The sequence below is a fragment of the Bos mutus genome, chromosome 11, assembly GCF_027580195.1.
Source record: "Bos mutus isolate GX-2022 chromosome 11, NWIPB_WYAK_1.1, whole genome shotgun sequence".
Classification (NCBI taxonomy): Eukaryota; Metazoa; Chordata; class Mammalia; order Artiodactyla; family Bovidae; genus Bos; species Bos mutus.
Genome location: NC_091627.1, coordinates 35,830,421 through 35,856,505, shown reverse-complemented (window position 1 = coordinate 35,856,505; position 26,085 = coordinate 35,830,421). Strand labels below are relative to the sequence as shown.

The 26,085-nt window shown below is 38.7% G+C and overlaps 2 protein-coding genes across 2 annotated transcripts in view; one reads left to right on the top strand and one right to left on the bottom strand.

The window, feature by feature from the left end:
• The first annotated feature begins 3,903 nt into the window (after positions 1 to 3,903).
• TRMT61B (tRNA methyltransferase 61B) lies at positions 3,904 to 19,919 on the top strand. Its single transcript, XM_005903868.3, has 7 exons — positions 3,904 to 4,632; positions 7,208 to 7,310; positions 10,643 to 10,833; positions 14,843 to 14,934; positions 15,439 to 15,665; positions 16,373 to 16,450; positions 16,535 to 19,919. Exons 1-7 carry the CDS (start codon positions 3,919 to 3,921, stop codon positions 16,576 to 16,578), a joined length of 1,449 nt encoding a protein of 482 aa, XP_005903930.2. The 5' UTR covers positions 3,904 to 3,918; the 3' UTR covers positions 16,579 to 19,919.
• Positions 16,835 to 26,085, bottom strand: part of SPDYA (speedy/RINGO cell cycle regulator family member A) — a 36,483-nt gene continuing 27,232 nt past the window's right edge. Inside the window, exon 7 of the mRNA XM_070379306.1 lies at positions 16,835 to 16,923. Within this exon, the coding sequence (XP_070235407.1) occupies positions 16,835 to 16,923 (89 nt within the window). The remainder of the gene's footprint in view (positions 16,924 to 26,085) is intronic.

Here is a 26,085-nt window from a genome sequence, read left to right as displayed (position 1 = left end):
AAACTCAGGAGATAGTGATGGACAGGGAGGCCTGGCGTGCTGCAGTCCACGGGGTCACAAAGAATCGGACACAACTGAGCAACTGAATTGACTGATTGACTGAGATGAGTGCAACTGTTCAGTAGTTTGAACATTATTCGGCATTGCCTCCATGGTCAGGGAACTATTAAGAAGATCCCAAAGCTGCAAGGTGGGGCCAAAACAACAACACAAGCCTGGTAAAATTGGTAAAATCTAACTCTCCACCCACAAACAACTGAAGATGACTAGAGGAAAGCCACAACCACCTTATTATGCCTCTTGCTGCTGCTAAGTCGCTTCAGTCGTGTCCGACTCTGTGCGACCCCATAGACGGCAGCCCACCAGGCTCCCCCGTCCCTGGGATTCTCCAAGCAAGAACACTGGAGTGGGTTGCCATTTCCTTCTCCAAGGCATGAAAGTGAAAAGTGAAAGCGAAGTCGCTCAGTCATGTCCGACTCTTAGCAACCCCATGGACTGCAGCCCACCAGGCTCCTCCGTCCATGGGATTTTCCAGGCAAGAGTACTGGAGTGGGGTGCCATTGCCTTCTCCATTATGACCCTTAATCTACTTTAAATTGATCACAAACCTCACATGGGAAGTCAGTGCTAACCAGTTATCAAACAGTTGGTCCCTAATTCATTCACTGTTTCACTGTTGCTGTTCAGTCACAAAGTCGTTGTCTGACTCTTTGCAAACCCCATGGACTGCAGCACACCAGGCGTCCCTCGAGTTCACTATCTCCCAGAGCTTGTTCAAACTCATGTCCATTGAGTTGGTGATGCCATCCAACCATCTCATCCTCTGTTGTCCCTTTCTCCCCTGCCCTCAATCTTTCCCAGCATCAGGATCTTTTCCAATGAGTTGGTTCTTCCCATCAGGTGGCAAAGAGTTGGAGCTTTAGCTTCAGCATCAGTTATTTCAAAGAATATTCAGGGTTGATTTCCTTTATGGGCCTTGATTCCATAATCTTCGTTTTCTGAATGTTGAGTTTTAAGCCAGCTTTTTCACTAGCATGAACCTGGGAGAGAAAATGCTGTTGCTAAGTTGCTTCAGTTGTGTCTGACTCTGTGTGACCCCAGAGACGGCAGCCTACCAGGGTGCCCCGTCCCTGGGATTCTCCAGGCAAGAACACTGGAGTGGGTTGCCATTTCCCTCTCCAATGCATGAAAGTGAAAAGTGAAAGTGAAGTTGCTCAGTCGTGCCCGACTCTTAGCGACCCCATGGACTGCAGCCTACCAGGCTCCTCCATCCATGGGATTTTCCAGGCAAGAGTACTGGAGTGGGGTGCCATTGCCTTCTCTGACTAATTGCCTTCAAATCCATTTCCCTCTTCTTCAGGATTAATGTAATTTCAGATTTTTGGTTAGGCTGATATTCAGTTGTAATAAAGACTAAATTTCTCAGCTTTCCTTGCTGCTAGATCTGGCCATGCAATTAAGTTCTGGTGAATGAAATGTATATGTGTTTTTAGCAAAGTGTTTTTAAAGAAAGAGGGCATGACCTTCTTCCCGCTTCTCCCTTCTTACTGACTAGAATTGGGATGAAACGGCTGGAGGCTGAGCAGCCATACTCAATATTGGTACTTTTAGATGTATGTAGGACAAAATATTTATATCACTGTATTTGTTATTCAAACAACAGAAAGAAAGGAATGCTATTTACTGTTCACAATTTCAGAAATTATGTATTTAAATGTAGTTCCCATATTTTGTCAATGTACCTTCTAATTCTTACTCCTTCTGAAATAACATCCAAATATCTTAAATAACATTTAAGAGATAATAAAGTAGGAATGATAAATTTTAAAACAATTGTAAGGCTTAAGATTCAGAAGGTTCCAACTCAGACCCATATTTAGCAGTGATAATAAAAAGAACTTTTCTTAAATCGAAACCAAAAGTGACACATGCAGTTGGGAACGGAAGAGCAGGGCTGTTTTGTCTTTTCATGTTTAGGATTAAAAGAGAGAAGTCTTGATGATGGAGTTTACAATGGTTGATGTTTTAGAAAGCACAGATTAAAAATGATTTATGTCTTTGAAAGTAATAACAAGACTTATTTTCTCAAATTTAAATTGAATTAGTAGCTCTCTGAACGTATTCCCATGCTAGCTCTGAATTCAGTTGTACTGTTGACTGGTCTTTGAGAAGGGGTGTTACAGTACAAAGAGCATGGACTGCTGAACCAGACTGACCTAGATAGGGAACCCTGTCATGCCACTTGTCAGCTATGGGCTATTGCCCAAATCATTTAATCTCCCTTGGTCAGTTTTCTTATGTGTAAAACTGGAATACTTATTTCTGACACAGGATTGTTATAAATTTATATGAAATAAATATCTGATGTACCTTGTAATGCCGAACCCTCAATGAACTTTTACCGACTGAATTAATATTAAGCAAACAAGTTAGTGATATTTAATGTCAAATGAGATTTTGTTTTGTTTGTCTCATAGTCTCAAATGTCTATGAGACTCCATAGATAACTTTCCCCCCGTTATTAATTTTGTTTAGTTTTTAGGGTTAAATTCATTTTTATTTAAAAATGGAGTGGGGGGGTGCCAAAACCTGGAAATAATTTTTTAAAGAGATTCAGCAAGAGAGAATTAGAAAGCACAGTCAATCTCTCTTTTTCTTTTTTCTTAAACAATTGAATTAATTTTCTCACAGTTCTGGAAGCTAGAAGTCCAACATCAAGGTGTTGGCAGGTCTGGTTTCCTCTGAGTCTTCTCTGCTTGGTTGTAGATGGCCATTTTCGGCCTATGTCTTCACATGATGTTCCATCTGGATCCTCATCTCTTCTTAGGAGGACAGCAGTCATACTGGATTAGGGCTCACTCGAATGGCATTTTAAGTTAATTACCTCTTTAAAGACCCTGTCTCCAAATACAGTCCCATTCTTAAGTACTTAAGGTTAGGACATCAGTGCATGAATTTAGCGGGCTGGGGGTGGGGGGGGGCGGTGTGGGGAATGAAATGTAGCCTGTAACACCCCTCTACTCTGCCACTCCTGTTTTAGCAAAGGTCTTTCCCTGATAGCTCAGTTGGTAAAGACTCCGCCTGCAACGCAGAAGACCCCAGTTCCATTCCTGGGTGGGGAAGATCCCCTGGAGAAGGGATAGGCTACCTACCCCAGTATTCTGGCCTGCAGAATTCCATGCAGAAGTCCATGGGGGTCACAAAGAGTCAGACCTGACTGAGTGAATTTCACTTTCATTTTCCCATTTTAAGACACTAAAATTTTGCTTAGTTTTGAGGAGGGTAAAATACTTTTAGTATTATAGTTATTGAAAACAATTGTTAAATGAGCACACGGTGGACACAATCATTGTAATCTAGGGTGGCTGTTCCCAGGGCCTGGGGAGGACATTCAAGTGGTCAGAGCCCGGTCAAAAGGGACTCTCTAAGACCAGGGGAAGAAGGAGGTGGTCAGCGGGGAAAGGAAAGACAGTCAGCAGGTGGTAGGTACAAATGCAATCTGTAAAAACACATCTCATGGCCAGTTTTACTGAGCGACGTTCCTGTTCCTGATGACTAGCGAGCTAACTCTGATACAAGACTTCAGCTTAGACAGCGCTTTGACAGCCTGTGTCTCTGTTAATCCTCTTGTCCCCGGACGAGGCTGGTGGAGATGTGTCAGCGGTCAATTGTTTAGTCTGAACACATTCCAAAGAGGAAAACGCGCCCCCGCGCAGGAAAGGGACACACTCATAGGACAGTTAGTCAGCGAGGACGGGCGGCCACCTCGCGCCCTTTGGAGACAGGCGCGGTAGCCGAGCTCTTCCCGCTCAATAGTTGTCCAGCCGCGGGAGGCTGCGTCACTGCTACGCGCAGCGAGAGGCGGAGCCTCGCCGGGCCTTCCGTCACTCGCCTGCGACTGCGCCTGCGCGGATCGTCATGCTGTCAACGAGGTGTGTGGGTCTGGTCCTACTACCGCTGCGGCTCCTCCAGAGGTTTCCAGGATTCAGGACCTGTCTCTTCCTGCGCCGCCTTGGGCGAGAGTCCTTCGAGAGAGGCCGGTTACTGTGTTTTAAGGCCTCACCTAGAGACACGGGAAATGAAGAAAGAGAGAGCGAGGCGGCACAGAGGAAAGCCCCAGGCGCAGACTCGCCTCCATCTGTCCCTTCCCGCGTCCGGGGACTTGGGACCAGATGTCTGTCGTCTCTGGAAAGCCTCGGACTCCCGACTCCGCGAGAGGAGTCACCCCCTCAAGAGAGCGAGGTCTCAAGTGGAGAACAGGGCCAGTCGGATCCTGCACACCCGGGATCCAGGAGTCCCTCAGTGCCCGCCTTGGTCCAGCCTGCCACCAAGGACGAAATCCTTCACGTCTCCTCTTCCTGGTCCGCTTCCAGAGTGGTGCCTTTTCGGGTTGGGGAGCTGATTTTAGCTGAGACTGGGAAGAGAGAAACACAATTTAAAAAATTATTTAGGTTGAGCAACGCCGGACACTTAAATAGTAATTGGGGGACAGTCCCGTTCAGCGAGATCGTGGGGAAGTTCCCCGGCCAGATTTTGAGGAGTTCCTCTGGTAAGCACTTCATGCTGAGGAGGCCGGCATTGGAGGATTATGTGTTACTGATGCAAAGAGGGCCTGCCATAACGTATCCTAAGGTAATGCCATGGGAGTTACTAAGAGCAAAACGGATGCAGTACTACAGACCTGATTAATGTACTTAAAGCACCTCTCAGAATATTTCAAGTTTCTATTCTCACTTTTTTTTTAAACCAATGGCTATAACTTTTGCATATTTTTGATTTCTAATTCTAGGAAGAAACAGCCAGATTTTAATTTTAACTTGGGAGCCTTGATTCTCTGATCTGTAAAATGACTTACTATTATGGAGTGATGTGGACTCACTAGGCATTTAATAAGAATGTACATTTATTCCCCATAATACTTAAGTTTGCAGGTTCAGCCTTCAAGAGAATGTTGAACTCTTGGGGTGATATCTCTGGTGATATTTTAAGCATCATACTTAATGAGGTAAGTTATTAGAGGTTGTTGTTCAGTCATTAAGCTGTGGCCGACTCCTTGCAACTCCACGGACTGCAGCATGCCAGGCTTCCCTGCCCTTCACTGTCTCCCTTAGTTTGCTCAAACTCATGTCCATTGATTCCGTGATGCTATCCAACCATCTCATTCTCTGTTTCCCCCTTCTCCTCCTGCCCTCAATCTTTCCCAGGATTAGGATTTTTTCCCAATGATTCCACTCTTCACATCAGGTGACCAAAATATATTTTATCAACAAAAAATGCTTTTATCATTAGGGAAAAATGTTTGTATTAAAACAGCTAAAATTAGACACTAAACATAAAAGGGATATTCTTTAAAGGAAATTACCTACCAATTCCTTGTTACAGTCTTATATCTATTGCTAGTGGATTATTTTAATCATTCATCATAGTCACTGTCCTTGAGTAGAATATTCATTTGTAATTATAGCAACTCTTCCTCCAGTCCTAGATGAAGAATCATTCATTATTTCTTCAGCAAGTAACCACCAACTTTATACATTCAGGGCACTATTTTAGGGACGTATAGTGGTGAACTATAGTCCTTGCTCTCAACATAGACCATATGTCCTAGAGCAATGGTCCCCAACCTTTTTGGCACCAGGGACCGGATTCATGGAAGGCAATTTTTCCACAGACTGGGGGCGGGGTGGGGGGCAGTGTTTTCAGGTTGGTTTAAGCACATTATGTTTATTGTGCATTTATTTCTATTATTATTACATTGTGATATATAATGAAGTGTTTCTATGTCTTATATGAAAGAGCCAAGGAAACAGAACTGCTTCTCGTGGGCATTTCATTGAAATGATTGCTGGAGCTGCCTCCTACTCCTGTGTGAAATTATTTGTGCCCCCTCCCACCTCTGCTCCCATGTGCCTGACAAATGGGAAAGGATATGTGTGTCTGAAAGACTTTGAATTTGTGACTGAAACTTTTTCAGGAGTACACCTTAAGTATTATGTGTCTATGTATCATTTGCTTCAAGTCTTAGTCCATCATTTCAGAAAATACATTTTGGCTTTCAATTGGACCACTGTACCTGTTAAATATTAATAGTTTCTTATGCAGCCAAACCCATATTTAATACACAGTTTTTTTGTGATTCAACAGAGGATCCTATTTTTTTTAGAATTTTCACTGCAGCTTTTCCCAGAGAAGAAAAAGATAGTAAAAACTTAATTGATATGTTACTTATTAGCAACTTCGAAAGGTTTGCTCTTGGGGGGAATGATGAAATAAATGCTAACATTTACATTTTTCTCTCTATAGCATTTATAACAAATAGTATAACAGTCAACTGTTATAACTGTTTGGGAGTTCAGCATCAGTGTTACTTGCCCACTTAATTCCTGGCTGTGTGACTTTGGGCAAATTACTTAACCTTTCTGATTTCTCATCCTTATAATGGCAATGGTGACCATTTTCTCATTATTATTCTGATTAAACAAGATAATATTTGAAAGCAGTTTGCGTAGTTAACAGAAGCCTGGCACCTGGTGAAGTTGCAATAAACAGCTATTACTACTATCATCCATGATATTCCTGTTAACAAAACAATTCTTTAGTTATAAAGTTTGGCAAATATGTCCTGTCTGTTCCTGGTATCCTAATTCTAAATGAGAATTCATCATTTAATGCAGATTATGTAATAACTTCCTAACTTGTCTTTCTGCCTCTAATTTTTCTCAGTTCTAGTACATCCTATATTGCCCTGACAGATTAATCTTTATAAAATGCCATTTATATTACCTCAGTGACACATCCTAGTTACTTACCATGTTAAGTTTAAATGCTTTAGCCTGGATTCAGATAAGCAAACTGTGTTTTATTCTACCTCTTTTTTGTTGAAAGCTGTCCCTACCTTGTGACTGTTTCCTTACATTTTCTATGTCTTTAAGCTAGGGTAGTCTGCTGATTTCTCTTTCTCAGAGCTCTCAATGTTACTTATTGTCTGTAATTTCAATATTATACTTAAGTCCTTCTGTATTTGCTAGTTGATTCCTCAGTCTCTCATTTTGTCAAGTAAACTATAAACTTTTGGTAGAAAGGGCCAAAGTTTAATCCTTTCTTTCCCCCTCCACTTTTCTCCAAGCCCAACATGGTATTTGAAGGAGTAGGTGCTTAGTATGTATTTATTGGCCACACAATCACCCTTGCTGTATTTCAATCATAGGATATAAATATGATACTGTCGATGATGAATATCCACCCAGGTGATACTGTTTTGGAAGCTGGCTCGGGCTCTGGTGGAATGAGCTTATTTTTATCCAAAGCAGGTAAGAGACTAGGGTAAATGAATTGAATTTAGATGACAAAGAAAACATTCAATCTGTTCATAATAACAGAAAGTTAAATAGATACAGATGTTTCAGAAAATGTTCACGTAACTTTGTGATAGAGAGCATTCTCCTTGAAATCAAATGTAAGCAATGATTTTTCTATTTTGTACATTTATTCAAGTCATTTTCTGTCTAACCCTCTCTCTGCTTTCTATTTGCCCCTTCCATGCTTTTTGTTTTTTTAACTGAAATTTTTATTAGAACATAACACAGCTGCAGAAAAGTGCACAGATCATTAGTGTATACCTCAGTGAATTTTTATGTAGTGACCACACTCATGTCTGGAGAAGGAAGTGGCAACCCACTCCAGTATTCTTGCCTGGAGAATCCCATGGACAGAGGAGTCTGGTGGGCTATAGTCCACGGGGTCGCAAAGAGTCGGACATGACTGAGTGACTTCACTCACTCACTCACACTCATGTAGTTATTACTCAGATCAAGATAGGGAATATTATTGTACTATTGAAACCTTCTCAAATCCCTCTCAGTCCTTATCCTATCCAAAGGTAGAAGGTAACCACTACTCTGACTTTAATCACCATTGATGAGTTTTGCCTGTTTTGAATCTTACATAAAAGGAATCCTTTAGTACTGTATTCTTTTGAATCAGGTTACTTTCATTCAACATTCTGTTTGTGAGGTTCAGTCACTGCATGTAGCAGTGGTTATTTCATTTTAGTTGCCATTTTATAAGTAAAGCACAGTTTATCCATTCTGCTGTTGATGGGCAGTTGAGTTGAATGTTGTAAACAGTGCTCCAGTGCTCCTCTGAACGTTCTTGTGTACATGTACACATGTACACAAACGTGTACATGTTTTTGTTGATAATAGTGCCAAATGAATACTCAGTATCAGAAACTATAGAAGGGGGAAAAGGGCTGTCAGCTGCTGGGGAAGAGTCATATACTACTAGAGGCAAAGAATTATCATTGTTCATGAATAAATTAATTAAACTATTACTAAAACTAGATCATGAAGAATTTTCCTTTCTTAGAGAAAGTCTCTAAAAATTGTCAGTTGGTTAAAGTACTGCTTGAAGGTCAAAAATCAAGAGGTATATAGTAAACATATCTGTTCATGTTACCTCCACTTGAATTCTGGTTACTGTTGTTGTAGCTGATTACTGCTCCTTCTGGCCACTGAATTCCTCTGATTGTCAAGGTTGCTTTGGCTTGTTTGACTGCCTCTGCATTGTTCCCTTTCTCACCTAATAATAGACAGCACTCTCTTTGGATAAATTTTTTTTAAAAAGATCATTCACGTTTTTATTAGTGCATTCTTTTTTAGCTAATAAACATTGTTAGAGCAGTTGTAGGTGTATGTAGATTTTATATGTATGTATGTAGGTGTATGTAGGTGTAGGGTAGATTTTATAAAGATTACAGATAGACATATACTGAATTAAACTTAAACCTTTTGTTTTTTTACCTAATGTCATCACATACAAACATAATCCAGCTTATACTGGGTGAGGAAATTCATTTTGGGCTCCTCACATCTTTTGTTGTACTCTTTTCTGTGCATAGTTAAAGGCAGCCATTTCTTCACAGTCTGTGACTGATTCCTAAATGCATTTGACAAAGTGAATTTATAAAAGTTTGTGAGATAGGAGTATCCATATTTCTAATACCTATAGTGTTGGAGGAGTGTCACTTAGCATGAATAATCCCAACCTATGAGTGATCAAGAAACCATTGCTATTTACCTTCAGGATGGATATTTTTGCTCCATAATTTTCTAAACGGTTAGCTTATGCTGCTATTAACATTAATTTGTATCCCTTGAGAACATGATGAATTACAGCTGGACTTACATTTTTAAAGACACGTGCTGGAATTTAAACTCATTTTAACTATAGACTGATTGACCTGGGACAGCCTCCAAATCAAATCACCTCATATAGAGAGGGATAGAAAATTAATTGCTGTATTTAAAATGTAGTAGTTTTCTGTGAAACTGCAGTGTTACTATGATAGTTTGAAAGTTTCTCAGACACACACAAAAATACAAGTATCTTTGAAAGTGAAGTGAAAGTGGCTCAGTCTTGTTTGACTGTTTGTGACCCTATGGACTACACAGGGAGAAGGCAATGGCACCCCACTCCAGTACCCTTGCCTGGAAAATCCCATGGACGGAGGATCCTGGTAGGCTGCAGTCCATGCTAAGGGTCGGACACGACTGAGTGACTTCACTTTCACTTTTCACTTTCATGCATTGGAGAAGAAAATGGCAACCCACTCCATTGTTCTTGCCTGGAGAATCCCAGGGATGGGGGAGCCTGGTGGGCTGCCATCCATGGGGTCACACAGAGTCGGACACGACTGAAGTGACTTAGCAGCGGGACTATACAGTCCATGGAATTCTCCAGGCCAGAATACTGGAGTGAGTAGCCTTTCCCTTCTCCATGGGATCTTCCCAACACGGGGATTGAACCCAGGGCTCCCACATTGCAGGCGGATTCTTTATCAGCCGAGCCACAAGGGAAGCCCCAAGTATTTTTAAGTATCCAAAAGGCCTAACTTCATCCTAACAAAAGACATGCAAGTTAAAACTACAGTGATAAATTGTATGCAATTTTTAGGTTGATACAAAGTTTGATAACTGTTGGAGGAAGTATGGAGAAATAGGCACTCAATACATTATTAGTCAAATGTAAATTGGTATCATCTTTTTGGAGAACAATTTGGTAATAATTTTCAAAGTAAAAAAAATTCACATATCCTTTGAGTTAGCAATTCCATTTTTAGGACTTTATCCTATATATATAAATGGCTTATGTTTACAAAGACCTAGGCAAAATAATTGTCACTGCGATATTGTTTGTAATAGCTAAGACGAGAAACAAGCTAAATGTTCTTTGGCAGGTGACTGGTTAAAAAACATAGCCATACAAGGGAACATAATAGCTCTTTTAAAAAATTCAATAGATTGTTAATCACTGAAATGCCATTGGTAAATAAGAAGAAAGGTAAGTATGTATGATGGGAAAGGACAGTATGTATGATGGGAACCTGTGTTAAAAACAGAAAAAGAGATACTTGCACACTTGTAGAGGCACCGACTATCTTGGGAAGGGTAAATAACTGTGGTGATATGGTTGCCTCTGAAGAGGGGAGACTGGGGATTTGGGATAGGATAGAGACTTTTGTAACCTTGAACCATTTGAATTATTTTTTCACATCCATGTAATATCTTTGAAAAATAAATTTTTGACATTTTTAATAAACTGACTTATACTATGTACTGTCATAATTTTTTTTTAAATTAAGTTGGATCACAAGGACAAGTCATAAGTTTTGAAATTCGAAAGGACCACCACAAACTGGCTATGAAGAATTATAGACACTGGCGTGATTCATGGAAAATAAGTCATGTAGAAGAGTGGCCAGACAATGTAGATTTTATTCATAAGGATATTTTAGGAGCAACCGAAGACATACAATCTTTAACATTTGATGCGGTAAGTTTTCTAAAGTGGGTCCTATGATATTACCTAATACTGAGTACAAAAAAAACAAAGACCACACTTCTTTTGTATGGAAAAGGATCTTCGTTATTTGTCCCATTTCCATTTCTAAGAGTGGGGGGAATATTTTCCTTTAATATCATGGTGGGATTTAGGGCAGAGATATATAGTGAATTAGGTGCCAGAGTTGTTAATAAATGTGCCTGTGGCATGAGTGCCATGCTCAGCCACTTCAGTTGTATCCGACTCTTTGCGACCCCATGGACTGTAACTTGCAAAGTTATGTGAAGCAAGAACTTCCAGAGGCACAGCTGGGTTTAGAAAAGGCAGAGGAACCAGAGATCAAATTGCCAAAATTTGCTGGATCATAGAAAAAGCAAGGGAATTCCAGAAAAACACCTACTGCTGTTTCATTGACTATGCTAAAGCCTTTGACTGTGTGGATCACAACAAACTGGAAAACTGTTAGAGAGATGGGAATACCAGACCATCTTACCTGTCTGCGGGTCAAGAAGCAACAGTAAGAATCTTATATGGAAAAACTGACTTGTTCAAAATTGAGAAAGGAGCATGACAAGGCTGTTTATTGTCACCCTGTTTAACTTATATACAGAGTCCATCATGTGAAATGCCAGGCTGAATGAGTTACAACCTGGAATCAGTATTTCCGGAGAGATATCAACAACCTCAGATATGCAGATGATACCACTTTAATGGCAGAAAATGAAGAGGAACTTCATTCTTTTGATGAGGGTGAAAGAGGAGAGTGAAAAAGGCAGCTTAAAACTCAATATTAAAAAAACTAAGATCATGGCATCCAGTGCCACCACTCCATGGCAAATAGAAGGGGAAAAGTTTGAAACAGTGATAGATTTCCTCTTCTTGGGCACTAAAATCACTGTGGATGGTGACTGCAGCCATGAAATTAGATGACTGCTTCTTGGCCAGAAAACTATGACAAACCTAGATGGTGTATTAAAAAGCAAAGAGATCACTTTGCCAACAAAAGTCCATATAATCGAGGCTATGGTCTTTCCAGTAGCCATGTATGGATGTGAGAGCTGGACAATAAAGAAGACTGAGTGACGAAGAATTGATGTCTTTGAACTGTGGTGCTGGAGAAGACAATTGAGAATCTCTTGGACAGCAAGGAGATCAAACCAGTCAATCTTAAAGGAAATCAACCCTGAATACTCATTGGAAGGACTGATGCTGAAGCTGAAGCTCCAATCCTTTGGCCACCTGATGCAAAACAAGCTGTCTCACTGGAAAAGACCCTGATGCTGGGAAAGATTGAAGGCAGAGGAAGAGTGTGAGAGAGGGTGAGATGGGGGTTGGCATCACTGATTCAGTGAATAAACTTGGGCAAACTTTGGGAGATGGTGAGAGACAGGGAAGCCTGGTGTGCTGCAGTCCATGGAGTTGCAGAGTTGGACACAACTGGGCTACTGAACAACAACAGACATTGAATATAGTTCCCTGTGTTATACAGTAGTCTAATCTGTTTGTGTCTGGCAATCCCAAACTCCTACTTCATCGCTCCCACCTGTTTCTCATTTGGTAACCATAAGTTTGGTTTCTATGCATTAGCAGTAGGATGAATTTGAGAAATACTGAGAGAGAGATTTGTAGGACTGGGTAATTTTAATCCAAACAGAAGCATCATAACCCTACAGATTCTCAAAAGAGAATTCAAGGTAAAGAAAATAATGACTCTAAATTTCTGATTTGAGTGGCTAATGAATGGTAATATTGTTGGCCGAGTATAAATAAGAGCTTTGGATTGGCAGGCTGCTTGGTAGTCTGACTTTTGGTCCTTGTCAATAATATAATAAGACTACAATCAAAGAAATCCATTTATGTCTACAGTGTTGGCCCCTTGATTAGTCATTGAGATCTTTACTTGGATATCTAATAGGCATCTTAAACTCATGTCTAAATCTGAATTTTCAAATATTTCTCCCCAAGCTTGTTCTTCCCATTGTCTTAGTCATTTTCCTCAATAGTAAATGAGGAAAATTTACTCCATTCTTTCAGTAGCTTAAGCTAAAAACATTGAATTTATCCTTACTTCTCTCATATCTCACAGCCAATCCTAATTCTAATTGGCTCTGTCTTATCACATTCAATGCTATTTGCTATTGCAAGGCTTTCCTTGCCCAAGTCAGAATATACATAAGGCCACTGAATTATACAGTTGAAATGACAAGTTTTATGGTATGTTTACCACACTCAAAAAAGTTTAAAAAGTCAGACCATGTCTAAAACTCTCCAGTGGCTTCTCTCTTCATGAATAAAGCTAAAAGTCTGTAAAATTCTGCATAATTTTTCCCTCCCCCATTTCCACCACATCCCCATCATCTGAGAACTCTTCTCTTGCCACTTTCCCACTTTTGTCCCCACTGCAGCGATAGTGGCCTTCTCAGTTCAGTTCAGTTCAGTTGCTCAGTCGTGTCCGACTCTTTGCGACCCCATGAATCGCAGCACGCCAGGCCTCCCTGTCCATCACCAACTCCCGGAGTTCACTCAAACTCACGTCCATCAAGTCGATGATGCCATCCAGCCATCTCATCCTCTGTCGTCCCCTTCTCCTCCTGCCCCCAATCCCTCCTAGCATCAGAGTCTTTTCCAATGAGTCAACTCTTCGCATGAGCTGGCCAAAGTACTGCAGTTTCAGCTTTAGCATCATTCCTTTCTAAGTGGCCTTCTCAGACTCATTAAATACGCTTCAGCCTCAGAGCAGTTGTATTTGCTCTTCTCTCCATCTGGAGTACACTCCCCCCTAAATTTCCACAGGGTGAGCTTAATCACTTTCTTCAGGTCTCTCCATGACCAGCTTATGTATAAAATAGCACTTCCTTTCCTTGCCCTGTCACTCTATCCTTCATTTCTCCTTTATAATCTTGTAGTTCATGTCACTCATTACTCTCTGAATTACATATTTATTGAATTTTTGTTTAATGCCTATCCCTTAATTAGAATATAAGTTCCTATGAAACAAAATAGAACATAAGCTCCCATTTTATTTTTACCACTTAGCGAGATACTTGGCATATGGAAGTTGCCCAATAAATATTTGGTTAATAAATTATTAATGAATGATGACCCATTATTAAAAAAAAATGTGAACAGAATACTTTCTAATTTAGTAAATTTAAGGATGTGCCAACTAGATTAGATTTCTGGAGTTATCAGTAAGTCAGTTGTTTTCTATTTTGGCTATTTATTTTCGTTTTCAATGAAATTTTTTTGAAAATTTCACTTACTCATTGTATTCATTTGACATCTTTTGAGTATATAGCCTTGTATTCTGCAATTGAATGAAGAGTAAAGAAATAAGGGACATGATTCTTATATTTTAGAATCTCTAATATTCAGAAGTTTTCTTTTGAACATAAAAATACACATTTGAGATAGTGTGAATTTCTATTGCAAAAGGCTAAAATAAAGCATTGAAATTTTATATATACAGTGGACCTTTGAACAACACAAAGTTTAGAGGCAACAATCCTGCTTGCAGTCAGAAATCTGAGTATAACTTACAGTCAGGACTGAACCTCTCCATAGTTCCATTCCAAGGGTTCTACATCTTCAGATTTAACCAACTGCAGATCGTGTAGTTCTGTAGTGTTTACTATTGAAAAAATCCTTGTGTAAGTGGACCTGCGCAGTTCAAATCCATGTTGTTCAAGGGGCAACTCTGCGTGTGTTTATGTGTATGTATAAAAGTAGCTAAAGATTCCTGTATTATCAATATTGTCAAGTACAAGACTTGGCATTACAGTTTTTATGTAGTCAAGAATTATGATAAAATGTATAATAATAAATGTGCCTTTTTGAGAGAAGTAAAATGATCATCATCAGTACTGTATTCTAAAAAGTGAAATACTTTAACTGGCTATTTTAACTGCTTTCCCAAAGTGTATCATTTCACCACAATAAGAAAAGAAAATACATGCTTTATTTAAACAAAACTCAGTCTGATTCTCTTTACCCACTATAGGTAGCTTTGGATATGTTGAATCCTCAAGTTGCTTTGCCTGTTTTATTCCCAAATCTTAAACAGGGTGGTATATGTGCTGTATATCTAGCAAAGTGAGTAATGTGACTGTTCTTTTTTGTAATGTTATTTTTTTAAATTTATTTTTAATTGGAGGATAATTGCTTTACAATATTGTGTTGGTTTCTGCCATATATCAACATAAATCAGCCACAGTTAAATGTTATTTTAAACACACTTTTGTTTTAAATATTAGGCTAAAATGTTCATTTTGTAACTGAGTTAGATATATATTTTATCTCATAAAACTGTTATGAAAGAGCATATGTCCCAAATTTAGTTATATTTCTGGTTAAATCATCCTTTACATAAACAGTGATATAAGATGGCTATTTCTTCTGACAATTTAGAAGAAAAGTTTTTAAAAGTGTAATCTATATTTTTTTATTTAGTATTCTCTTCTGTGCCCTAACTTGCATTGTTACTGTTTTCCTCCTGTCTTGATTTAAGTATAGCATTTAAATTGGGATAAGAGGTATAGTGAACTTAAAGTTATTGCTGTAGTAGAAGTTTAAAGTACTTTTTCACTTTTTTGAAAGCATCACACAGGTTATTGAACTTTTAGATGGAATTCGCATCTGTGAACTTGCCCTCTCATGTGAAAAGATAAGTGAAGTTATTGTCAGAGATTGGTTGGTTTGCCTTACAAGACAGAAAAATGGAATTTTAGCTCAAAAAGTAGAACCTAAAATCAACACAGACTTACAAGCACACTCTCAAGAAAAAATTAGAATTGAAGGTGAGATGTTTCAATATGATGACCATGGTGAGCTTCAATTCTATTTTATGCATGTGTCTGCAATAATAAATGGAGAATATATTCCTGAGTGTATGAGCAATACATTATAAAAGTATTTCTCAGGAATTTATTATTTTATCCTATGGAAATTGAAATGTATTTATTCTATTAAGTTAAAATCTCTAAGAGAAAGAATCATGACTTTTCCTGCCTTTTATGTAAAACTCTGATACCTTTGAAGAATTGAACTTCTTAAAATATTCATATTTGTGACAAGGGGGTTGGCTTATGAAATACACTAAAGAATGTTTTAAATTTAGATCAGTGATTATCACTGAAGGGAAAGAATTCAATAGGACTTGGTATGCAAATAGCTAATATTCCAAAAAGCAACTTCTAGTATGCTGCTGGAATTTTTCCAAGAACTAAATTTAGTTCCTTATTGTATGTACACATTATTTAGACTATAAACAAGTTTTCAGTCATCTATAGATTTATGATATGAGCTTATTCATTTGGTAATAAAACCATATATAAAGTTTATCATGTAATCCTCGACAAGTTGTTTCTGTAAGATAACTGTCAGAATAGCTCCAAAACAAACACTATACTAAAACAAAAAACTGAGAGAAAAAACTTACAAGAAAGGGACAGTAATTTGTTGTTTAACACTTTTGTAAACCAATTGTCAAATATTTTATGTAGCTTATAATACGTATTTTGTTCTATAACAGAAGAATCACATTCTGATTTTCCTTATGGATCATTTCCCTATATTGCTAGACCTATACACTGGCAAATTGGTCATACAGGTGAGTAATTTTTTTCAGGCTATATTATATGGTGTTTTCTTCTCATTATTGCAATCATCTTACCTTTTTTTCCCCTTAATTTAGCTTTTCTTGTCAAGTTGAGGAAGTGCAAACCACAACTTAACTGAGTACCTCAGATAACAACTGATTTGAAGACTTGAAAAGTATCAAAATAGAACTTTTTATTGAAAATCACTACTTTCATAGATTGGTATTTTTAACTATCACTATGATTTGTATAACTTTTACATGTAACTTTGAAAAGTAATAAAAGCTGGAGAAACATGTAACATTTCAAAACTGCTTAAATGTCCCATTTTGACACTTGTCTTGCAGTTTGGCATTTTGTAGTAAATGATTCCAAGTTGGTTTAGTTGAGCCATTTCATTCTTCACTTCCTGTAAACCACTCCATAGATTTGTCTTTCTTCATGAAATTAGTTTTCTTTTCTTTCTTTGATTGATGGTCATTGGCTACCAAAATAAAATATGCATTTTGAGGTAAATTTTATGTATCTGTGTATTTTAAATATATACCTTAATGGCTTGTATCTTAAAAAATAACAAGTCTAGGCTATAGTAAATAATAAAGAAAAAAACTGATAATGATATCACTATCTTTAAAATTGTAACAAAAGATGTCACAATTCTTGAATCTCTTTTGCCCTTCACAGAATTATTTTAACAGTTTGAAAGAACATCAGAATTATTCTGTTGTTATATAAGTCAAATGTTTGGGGAGTTCCCTGGTGGTCCAGTTGTTAGAGCTTGGCACTTTCACTGCCATGGCCCAGGTTTAATCCCTGGTCAGGGTACTAAAATCTTATAAGCTGCATTATGCAGCTAAAAAAAAGTTTGGAGAGATACACTTTATAAATATGAACTAATTAGGACTAGATTTTATTATTCATAGGCACCAGTCATTTAGCATTTACCATGTGCCTTACATGTCTTAAGGACTTTATAATGTCTTTCTATTTAATATGTGTTGCTCATCCTTGAGGTTATCCATATTTTACAGATAAACATAAGCTTATGGTTATTGTTTAAATATAGATTTTTATAGGTTTTGAAGTAGTAGTGCCTGTAAGGATAAATGCTACTTATCTCTTAGGCTAGAACTACTTAATATACATATCCTAAAAAACATTTTACATACTTTTCATTATGTGGAAAAATCTAGTCTAAAATCTCTGCCTTGATTTTACACCTTATCATAGAGATGGACATTAAAGAAAATCACACAAATATAAAACCAGAACTGTTATAAATGCTTCAGCAAAGTACAGGATACAATAGAGATTTTGCTCAGGTAAAGTAATTACCTGTGCAAGTGACAACTGAGCCAAGACCTGAAGGGTAATTACAGAGTTAATTACAGCAAGGGAAATGAGCACAAAAAGGGTCAGTGATATTGCAGTTGACTGAAAGAGACTGAAAAGAAGGTAGGGGTCAAGCCATGCAGGATCTTGTAAACCTGTTATGGAGTTGGTCTAACCCAAGAAAAATGAGGTGCTACTGAAGGATTTAGTGAAGTAAGGGGTAACATGCTTAGATCTGTGTTTTGAAAAAAAATCACTTTGGTTGCATTTAGAGAACTGATTAAATCACAAGCAGAGAAGTCTTCTCATACTATTTCTGTGTGGTATCTGAACACTCATATAATAATAATGGCTTTAAAGTTTTTATAACATTTCCAGGTGTATAGAAGTTCTAATATACATTTTTAAATTCCATCATGGAATACTCCCCATTCTTCTGCCCTTCTATTTAACTGCTAGTGAAATTCTGTCCTTCATTTATTGTTTTGAACGCAGGCCCTAATTGTACTTTTTGGAGAAGGGGATGACTTAAAGAAGAGAGAAAAGTTGTGCTTTCTCCTGTTTCATGTAGAATAATTGGTTTGGTACACTGCTTAGTAGACGTTGAACTGCACAAGACCTAACAGTGTCGATTCTAATAAGAGTTGAAAACAAAACTACAGAAGAAAATAAACATTTATTTGTATATTTAATCAAAGTCCAGTTTAAGCCCTTTATCCATCTCTTCATTGAATACTAAGCATCTTTATAATTCAGTTTGTAGGACAGATGCCCTCTTCTAAAGTTAGCTTTCTCGGTTCATGTCTGCCCCTCATTTTACCATAAAATACTCCTAAAGATCTGTGACTGACTCACAACTGTCTTCCTAGTAACTTCCAGAAGTCCTGACTTTTCTACCCAGTAAATGGTCAGTAAAAGTTTGCTGATGGCTTTGAAGCCTACACTGGAGCAGGTATTATTTCATCAATGTTGACTTGGTTGTTCTAGGGGGAAATGTAAGTATATAGCTCATGGACTGTGGAAAACTTTGATTTTGAACTTACTTCAGAATCAGTAGGAAAGTTAAGTTTCAGTTTCCGTGTTTATGCAAAAGCAGGTATTTTTTAAAAGTCTGTTAGCAGTGTCTAAGTATTTAAAGGAAGGAAAAACCATTAAATGGGAAATTTCATTCTAATACATAGTGTACAACTATGAGGTCATTAGAAGTAATATACAACTAGGAATGGTGGAAGAGGAGAGAATCTAAAAAATTATTGTAAAGGAAGAACCAGATAAGCTGGTGGTTCACTGGATGTAAAGGGAGAGAAGCTATATATACTCAAACTTTCATCCACTGTTCCGAAGCCCTTTCCCTTATTTCTCTGGGCTGAACAGGATTCAGTCAACACCCAGCTCATAAATTACTTCCTTGGAACAGCCTTCACTATGTCTCTTACCCTGCAGAGTTAATTTTGAAATCTTTTGTGCTTGTAAATGTTGATTATATAATTAGCATTGGTAATTTATAAGCCCTGATTATGCCTTCACTAAGGATTTTAAAATGGGATGACTAGAACAGTGGTAATGACAAAAGTAAATAAGCAAATTCAGACAATGATTTATTTTTGAGAGAAAATTATTTGCTTTTAGATTATATAGCAGTTGGAATGTCTCATGCCTGTCTACATGACCCAGGAGTAAGGTCTGGTGTATTGCTTTCTTTCCCTTGACTTCACTCTAAACTCTAGGGAGTCCTCAGATAATACATAATAATATGTACCCATGTTTCAGATAGATTAGCCTAGGTGCCATAGGCTTAAAATAGGTAATTTAGTTGGTATAAACATGTACTATCTCTTCAGATAAAACTGGGTTCCATCTTGGTGTTTTTGTTGTTGCTGTTTTACTATGCAACTGTGACTTTTCTGAGTTTGTTTATTCAGCAGTAAAATGAATATCATAGTGCCACTTCAGGATTTCTTGGTGGAGTCAAGTGTTAAATGAGAAGGATTTATTTTTGAGGAAAAATTATTTGTTTAAACCTTTATAAGGTAGCTTAGTACATGATTGGTGATTGTGATGCATGTAAATTTGTACAGAAAGCTTCATCTATCTCCCACAACCTTATCAAAATCAACTATTTTATTCTTAATAAATGTTATAAATGTTTACATAAACTTGTTTCTTGAACACGTTGTTTTGAGAAAAAAAATGTTAAGGTAGAAAAACATGATTTTAACCTGAAAAGCAAGAAGTTGCTTGTATTTGAAAGAAGGATGGAAGCAAGGATACCATCTATTGCTAGTTTTAGCATAAAAGCCCAGAGCAGAGCATCAGTTCTTTGTATCTCTCCTGGAGAATGAATTGTCTGCAACCACAAACCTTAGGTGATTCCAATAACCTTATGTGAACTGGAGGAAGAGAATTTCGCTGAATAGAGGCCACTACTGGCATCAACAACTGCTAAGGCAGTAAGAGAATGACCACTGTCTTGATAATATCATGTTATCCTTAAACCTCCCCAGCCCCAATTAGCTCACTCTCTTGTTAAACCTGAGGGAAAATGAATATAAATGTTTATTGGTCAAATGTATGTATAAACAATAATTTTTCTTTGTTTTTTTATTTTAATTTAAATTTATTTATTTTAATTGGAGGCTAATTACTTTACAATATTGTATTGGTTTTGCCATACATCAACATGAATCCGCCATGGGTGTACACGTGTTCCCCATCCTGAACCCCCCTCCCACCTCCCTCCCTGTACCATCCCTCTGGGTCATCCCAGTGTACCAGCCCCAAGCATCCTGTATCCTGCATTGAACCTAGACTGGCGATTAGTTTCTTATATGATATTATACATGTTTCAATGCCATTCTCCCAAATCATCCCACCCTCTCCCTCTCCCACAGAGTCCAAAAGACTGTTCTATACATGTGTGTCTCTTTTGCTGTCTCGTATACAGGGTTATCGTTCAGTTCAGTTCAGTTCAGTCGCTCAGTCTTGTCTGACTCTTTGCGACCCCATGAATCGCAGCACACCAGGCCTCCTTGTCCATCACCAACTCCCGGAGTTCACTCAGACTCATGTCCATCGAGTTGGTGATGCCATCCAGCCATCTCATCCTCTCTTGTCCCCTTCTCCTCCTGCCCACAATCCCTCCCAGCATCAAAGTCTTTTCCAATGAGTCAACTCTTCGTATGAGGTGGCCAAAGTACTGGAGTTTCAGCTTTAGCATCATTCCTTCCAAAGAAATCCCAGGGCTGATCTCCTTCAGAATGGACTGGTTGGATCTCCTTGCAATCCAAGGGACTCTCAAGAGTCTTCCCCAACACCGCAGTTCAAAAGCAACAATTCTTCGGTGCTCAGCCTTCTTCACAGTCCAACTCTCACATCCATACACGACCACAGGAAAAACCATAGCCTTGACTAGACAGACCTTTATTGGCAAAGTAACGTCTCTTTTGAATACGCTAGCTAGGTTGGTCATAACATTCCTTCCAAGGAGTAAGTGTCTTTTAATTTCATGGCTGCAGTCACCATCTGCAGTGATTTTGGAACCCCAAAAAATAAAGTCTGACACTGTTTCCACTGTTTCTCCATCTATTTCCCATGAAGTGATGGGACAGGATGCCATGATCTTTGTTTTCTGAATGTTGAGCTTTAAGCCAACTTTTTCACTCTTCACTTTCACCAAGAGGCTTTTTAGTTCCTCTTCACTTTCTGCCATAAGGGTGGTGTCATCTGCATATCTGAGGTTAATGATATTTCTCCCAGCAATCTTGATTCCAGCTTGTGCTTCTTCCAGTCCAGTGTTTCTCATGATGTACTCTGCATATAAGTTAAATGAGCAGGGTGACAGTGTACAGCCTTGACGTACTCCTTTTCCTATTTGGAACCAGTCTGTTGTTCCATGTCCAGTTCTAACTGTTGCTTCCTGACCTGCATACAGGTTTCTCAAGAGGCAGGTCAGGTGGTCTGGTATTCCCATCTCTTTCAGAATTTTCCACAGTTTATTGTGATCCACACAGTCAAAGGCTTTGGCATAGTCAATAAAGCAGAAATAGATGTTTTTCTGGAACTCTCTTGCTTTTTCCATGATCCAGCGGATGTTGGCAATTTGATCTCTGGTTCCTCTGCCTTTTCTAAAACCAGCTTGAACATCAGGAAGTTCATGGTTCATGTATTGCTGAAGCCTGGCTTGGAGAATTTTGAGCATTACTTTACTAGCGTGTGAGATGAGTGCAATTGTGCAGTAGTTTGAGCATTCTTTGGCATTGCCTTTCTTTGGGACTGGAATGAAAACTGACCTTTTCCAGTCCTGTGGTCACTGCTGAGTTTTCCAAATTTGCTGGCATATTGAGTGCAGCACTTTCACAGCATCATCTTCCAGGATTTGAAATAGCTCAACTGGAATTCCATCACCTCCACTAGCTTTGTTTGTAGTGATGCTTCCTAAGGCCCACTTGACTTCACATTCCAGGATGTCTGGCTCTAGATCAGTGATCACATCATCATGATTATCTTGGTCGTGAAGATCTTTTTTGTACAGTTCTTCTGTGTATTACCATCTTTCTAAATTCCATATATAGGCATTAGTGGGATCCTCTATGACCCACCTCCCAGAATATTGGAAATAAAAGCAAAAATAAACAAATGGGACCTAATTAAAATTAAAAGCTTCTGCATAACAAAGGAAACTATAGGCAAGGTGAAAAGACAGCCTTCGGAATGGGAGAAAATAATAGCAAATGAAGCAACTGACAAACAACTAATCTCAAAAATATACAAGCAACTCCTGCAGCTCAATTCCAGAAAAATAAATGACCCAATCAAAAAATGGGCCAAAGAACTAAATAGACATTTCTCCAAAGAAGACATACAGATGGCTAACAAACACATGAAAAGATGCTCAACATCACTCATTATCAGAGAAATGCAAATCAAAACCACAATGTGGTACCATTTCATGCCAGTCAGAATGGCTGCATGCCAGTCAGAATGGCTGCATGCCAGTCAAAAGTCTACAAGCAATAAATGCTGGAGAGGGTGTGGAGAAAAGGGAACCCTCTTACACTGTTGGTGGGAATGCAAACTAGTACAGCCACTGTGGAGAACAGTGTAGAGATTCCTTAAAAAACTGGAAATAGAACTGCCTTATGATCCAGCAATCCCACTGCTGGGCATACACACCGAGGAAACCAGAATTGAAAGAGATACATGTACCCCAATGTTCATCGCAGCACTGTTTATAATAGCCAGGACATGGAAGCAACCTAGATGCCCATCAGCAGATGAATGGATAAGAAAGCTGTGGTACATATACACAATGGAGTATTACTCAGCCATTAAAAAGAATACATTTCTTTTTAATAGGCTCTGGAGCCTATTATACAGAGTGAACTAAGCCAGAAAGAAAGTAATTTTTCTTTGTATTGTACCCTCTGTCATCCTGAAACAATAGGTTTTACATTAGCCTTGAGTTAATACTGAGAACAAAACAGAAATAAGAAAGTAATTGTTTCTTCCTATATAGGACTTATATATCCTAAGCCAGGTGTCAGGGTGTTCATCTATAAACAGATGAAAGCACAATTCCATTTACAATTGCCCTAAATCAAGTGCCCCCCTTTTCAACTAAAATCCTCAAAGACCTGTTTGGTTTTTTTTTTTTCCTTTCCTTGAAGCAAGCTGACTGGCAGAGCTTCTTCCTCCCTTGGTGCACTCTGATTTCCTGTTGAAATATCAACGCCTAAAACATAGATTGTGACTACTCTTGATATCTGAGGGGCTAGTTTGAATAAAATATAAGTGCTTCTGTTCCTCTTTCTTTAAATATTTGTTCAAATTGTGGTTGGAATTCTCTTCTAGTTCATACAGCCTTCCATCAGGGACTTTGTTCTGGATGCTTTCACCATCTCCTTAGTCCTTGGCAGTCAGCTAGGACTTCTGTGGTAACTTAGTTTTACCACAGAAGGCAGGATTTCATCAAAGAGGTCAGTATAGCATCATTGGAATTCAGGCTGTAGTAGATTCAGACCTGGGTTCAAGTGTCACTCTTATCACCTTGGGGAAAGTATTTAACCTCTCTAAGCTTCTGCTTCCTTATCTACAAAGTGGAAATACTAGTATTTACCTTAGGCTTGGCTGTGAGTATTAAGTGAGGTTATGAATGTAAAACGATCAGCATATTGCATGGAACATTTTAAACATCTAGTAAATCTTACCTGTTATGAGGATAAAAGAGTGTAAGCAAAAAGAGCTGGGAGAGAGGAGAGGGATACTTAGAGGCAACTCTTATTTTATAATTTAGCCTATGGTAGATACTATTTACCCTCCAATATGAGTGAATGAATAAAAATTATGCTTGAAGATGTTACAAGGGAAAAGAACTAAACAATCAGTCAAAATATTTAGTGATTACTATGGCCAGTGAAAATGAAAGTTTTAGTTGCTCAGTTGTGTCCGACTTTGTGACCCCATGGACTGTAGCCCACCAGGCTCCTCTGTCCAGGAAGGAATACTAGAGTGGGCTGCCATGCCCTTCTCCAGGAGATCTTCCCAAACCAGGGATCAAACCCAGGTCTCGCAAATTGCAGGCAGATTCTTTACCGTCTGAGCAGGGAAGGGAACAATGACAGGCATGACCCCCTACCTTCAAGAGTCTTAAAAGATTAGTTTCTCTTTTAGTAAAACTTGAGTAGCTACTGCTATAAGGATGTGGTAAAAATAAATAGGTGAAATTCTGAAATAATGAGCCATAAGAAATTGCCAGTCCTATCTTCAGATGGGTGAAAATCTGGGACAAAAGTACTATGAGTAAAAAGGATCACTGCTGCTAGAATATTGTTCTGTTTCAAATTGGGAAATGTCAGAGAAAAACAACCTTTATAAATATAATTTAAATGGAAATTAGAATGTGGTTGACTCCATGTATTTCCAGTTCATAGTTCAGTTCAGTTGCTCAGTCGTGTGCGACTCTTTGCAACCCCATGAACCGCAGCACGCCAGGCCTCCCTGTCCATCACCAACTCACGGAGCTTACCCAAACTCATGTCCATTCAGTCTGTGATGCCATCCAACCATCTCATCCTCTGTCATCCCCTTCTCCTCCTGCCCTCAATCTTTCTCAGCATCAGGGTCTTTTCAAATGAGTCAGCTCTTTGCATCAGGTGGCCAAAGTATTGGAGTTTCGGCTTCAACATCAGTCCTTCCAATGAAAACCCAGGACTGACCTCCTTTAGGATGGACTGTCTAAGGGACTCGCAAGAGTCTTCTCCAACACCACAGTTCAAAGCATCAATTCTTCTGCACTCAGCTTTCTTTATATTTCAACTCTCACATCCATACATGACTACTGGAAAAACCAGTCAAAAGCCTTGACTAGATGGACCTTTGTTGACAAAGTAATGTTTCTGCTTTTCAATATGCTGTCTAGGTTGGTTTTAACTTTCCTTCCAAGGAGCAAGTGTCTTTTAATTTCATGGCTGCAGTCACCATCTGCAGTGATTTTGGAGCCCCCAAAAATAAAGTCAGCCACTGTTTCCCCATCTATTTGCCATGAAGTGATGGGACCAGATGCCATGATCTTTGTTTTCTGAATGTTGAGCTTTAAGCCAACTTTTTCACTCTCCTCTTTCACTTTCATCAAGAATCTCTTTAGTTCTTCTTCGCTTTCTGCCATAAGGGTGGTGTCATCTGCATATCTAAGGTGATTGCTATTTCTCCCGGCAATCTTTATTCCAGCTTGTGCTTCATCCAGCACAGCATTTCTCATGATGTACTCTGCATAGAAATTAAATAAGCCGGGTGACAGTGTACAGCCTTGACGTATTCCTTTTCCTATTTGGAACCAGTCTGTTGTTCCATGTCCAGTTCTAACTGTTGCTTCCTGACCTGCATACAGGTTTCTCAAGAGGCAGGTCAGGTGGTCTGGTATTCTCATCTCTTTCAGAATTTTCCAGTTTATTGTGATCCACACAGTCAAAGGATTTGGCATAGTCAACAAAGCAGAAATAGATGTTTTTCTGGAACTCTCTTGCCTTTTTGATGATCCAGCGGATGATGGCAATTTGGTCTCTGGTTCCTCTGCCTTTCCTAAAATCAGCTTGAACAACTGGAAGTTCACGGTTCACACGGTTCAACCCAGGCTGAAGCCTGGGTTGGAGAATTTTGAGCATTACTTTACTAGCATGTGAGATGAGTGCAATTGTGTGGTAGTTTGAGCATTCTTTGGCATTGCCTTTCTTTGGGATTGGAATGAAAACTGACCTTTTCCAGTCCTATGGCCACGGCTGAGTTTTCCAAATTTGCTGGCATATTGAGTGCAGCACTT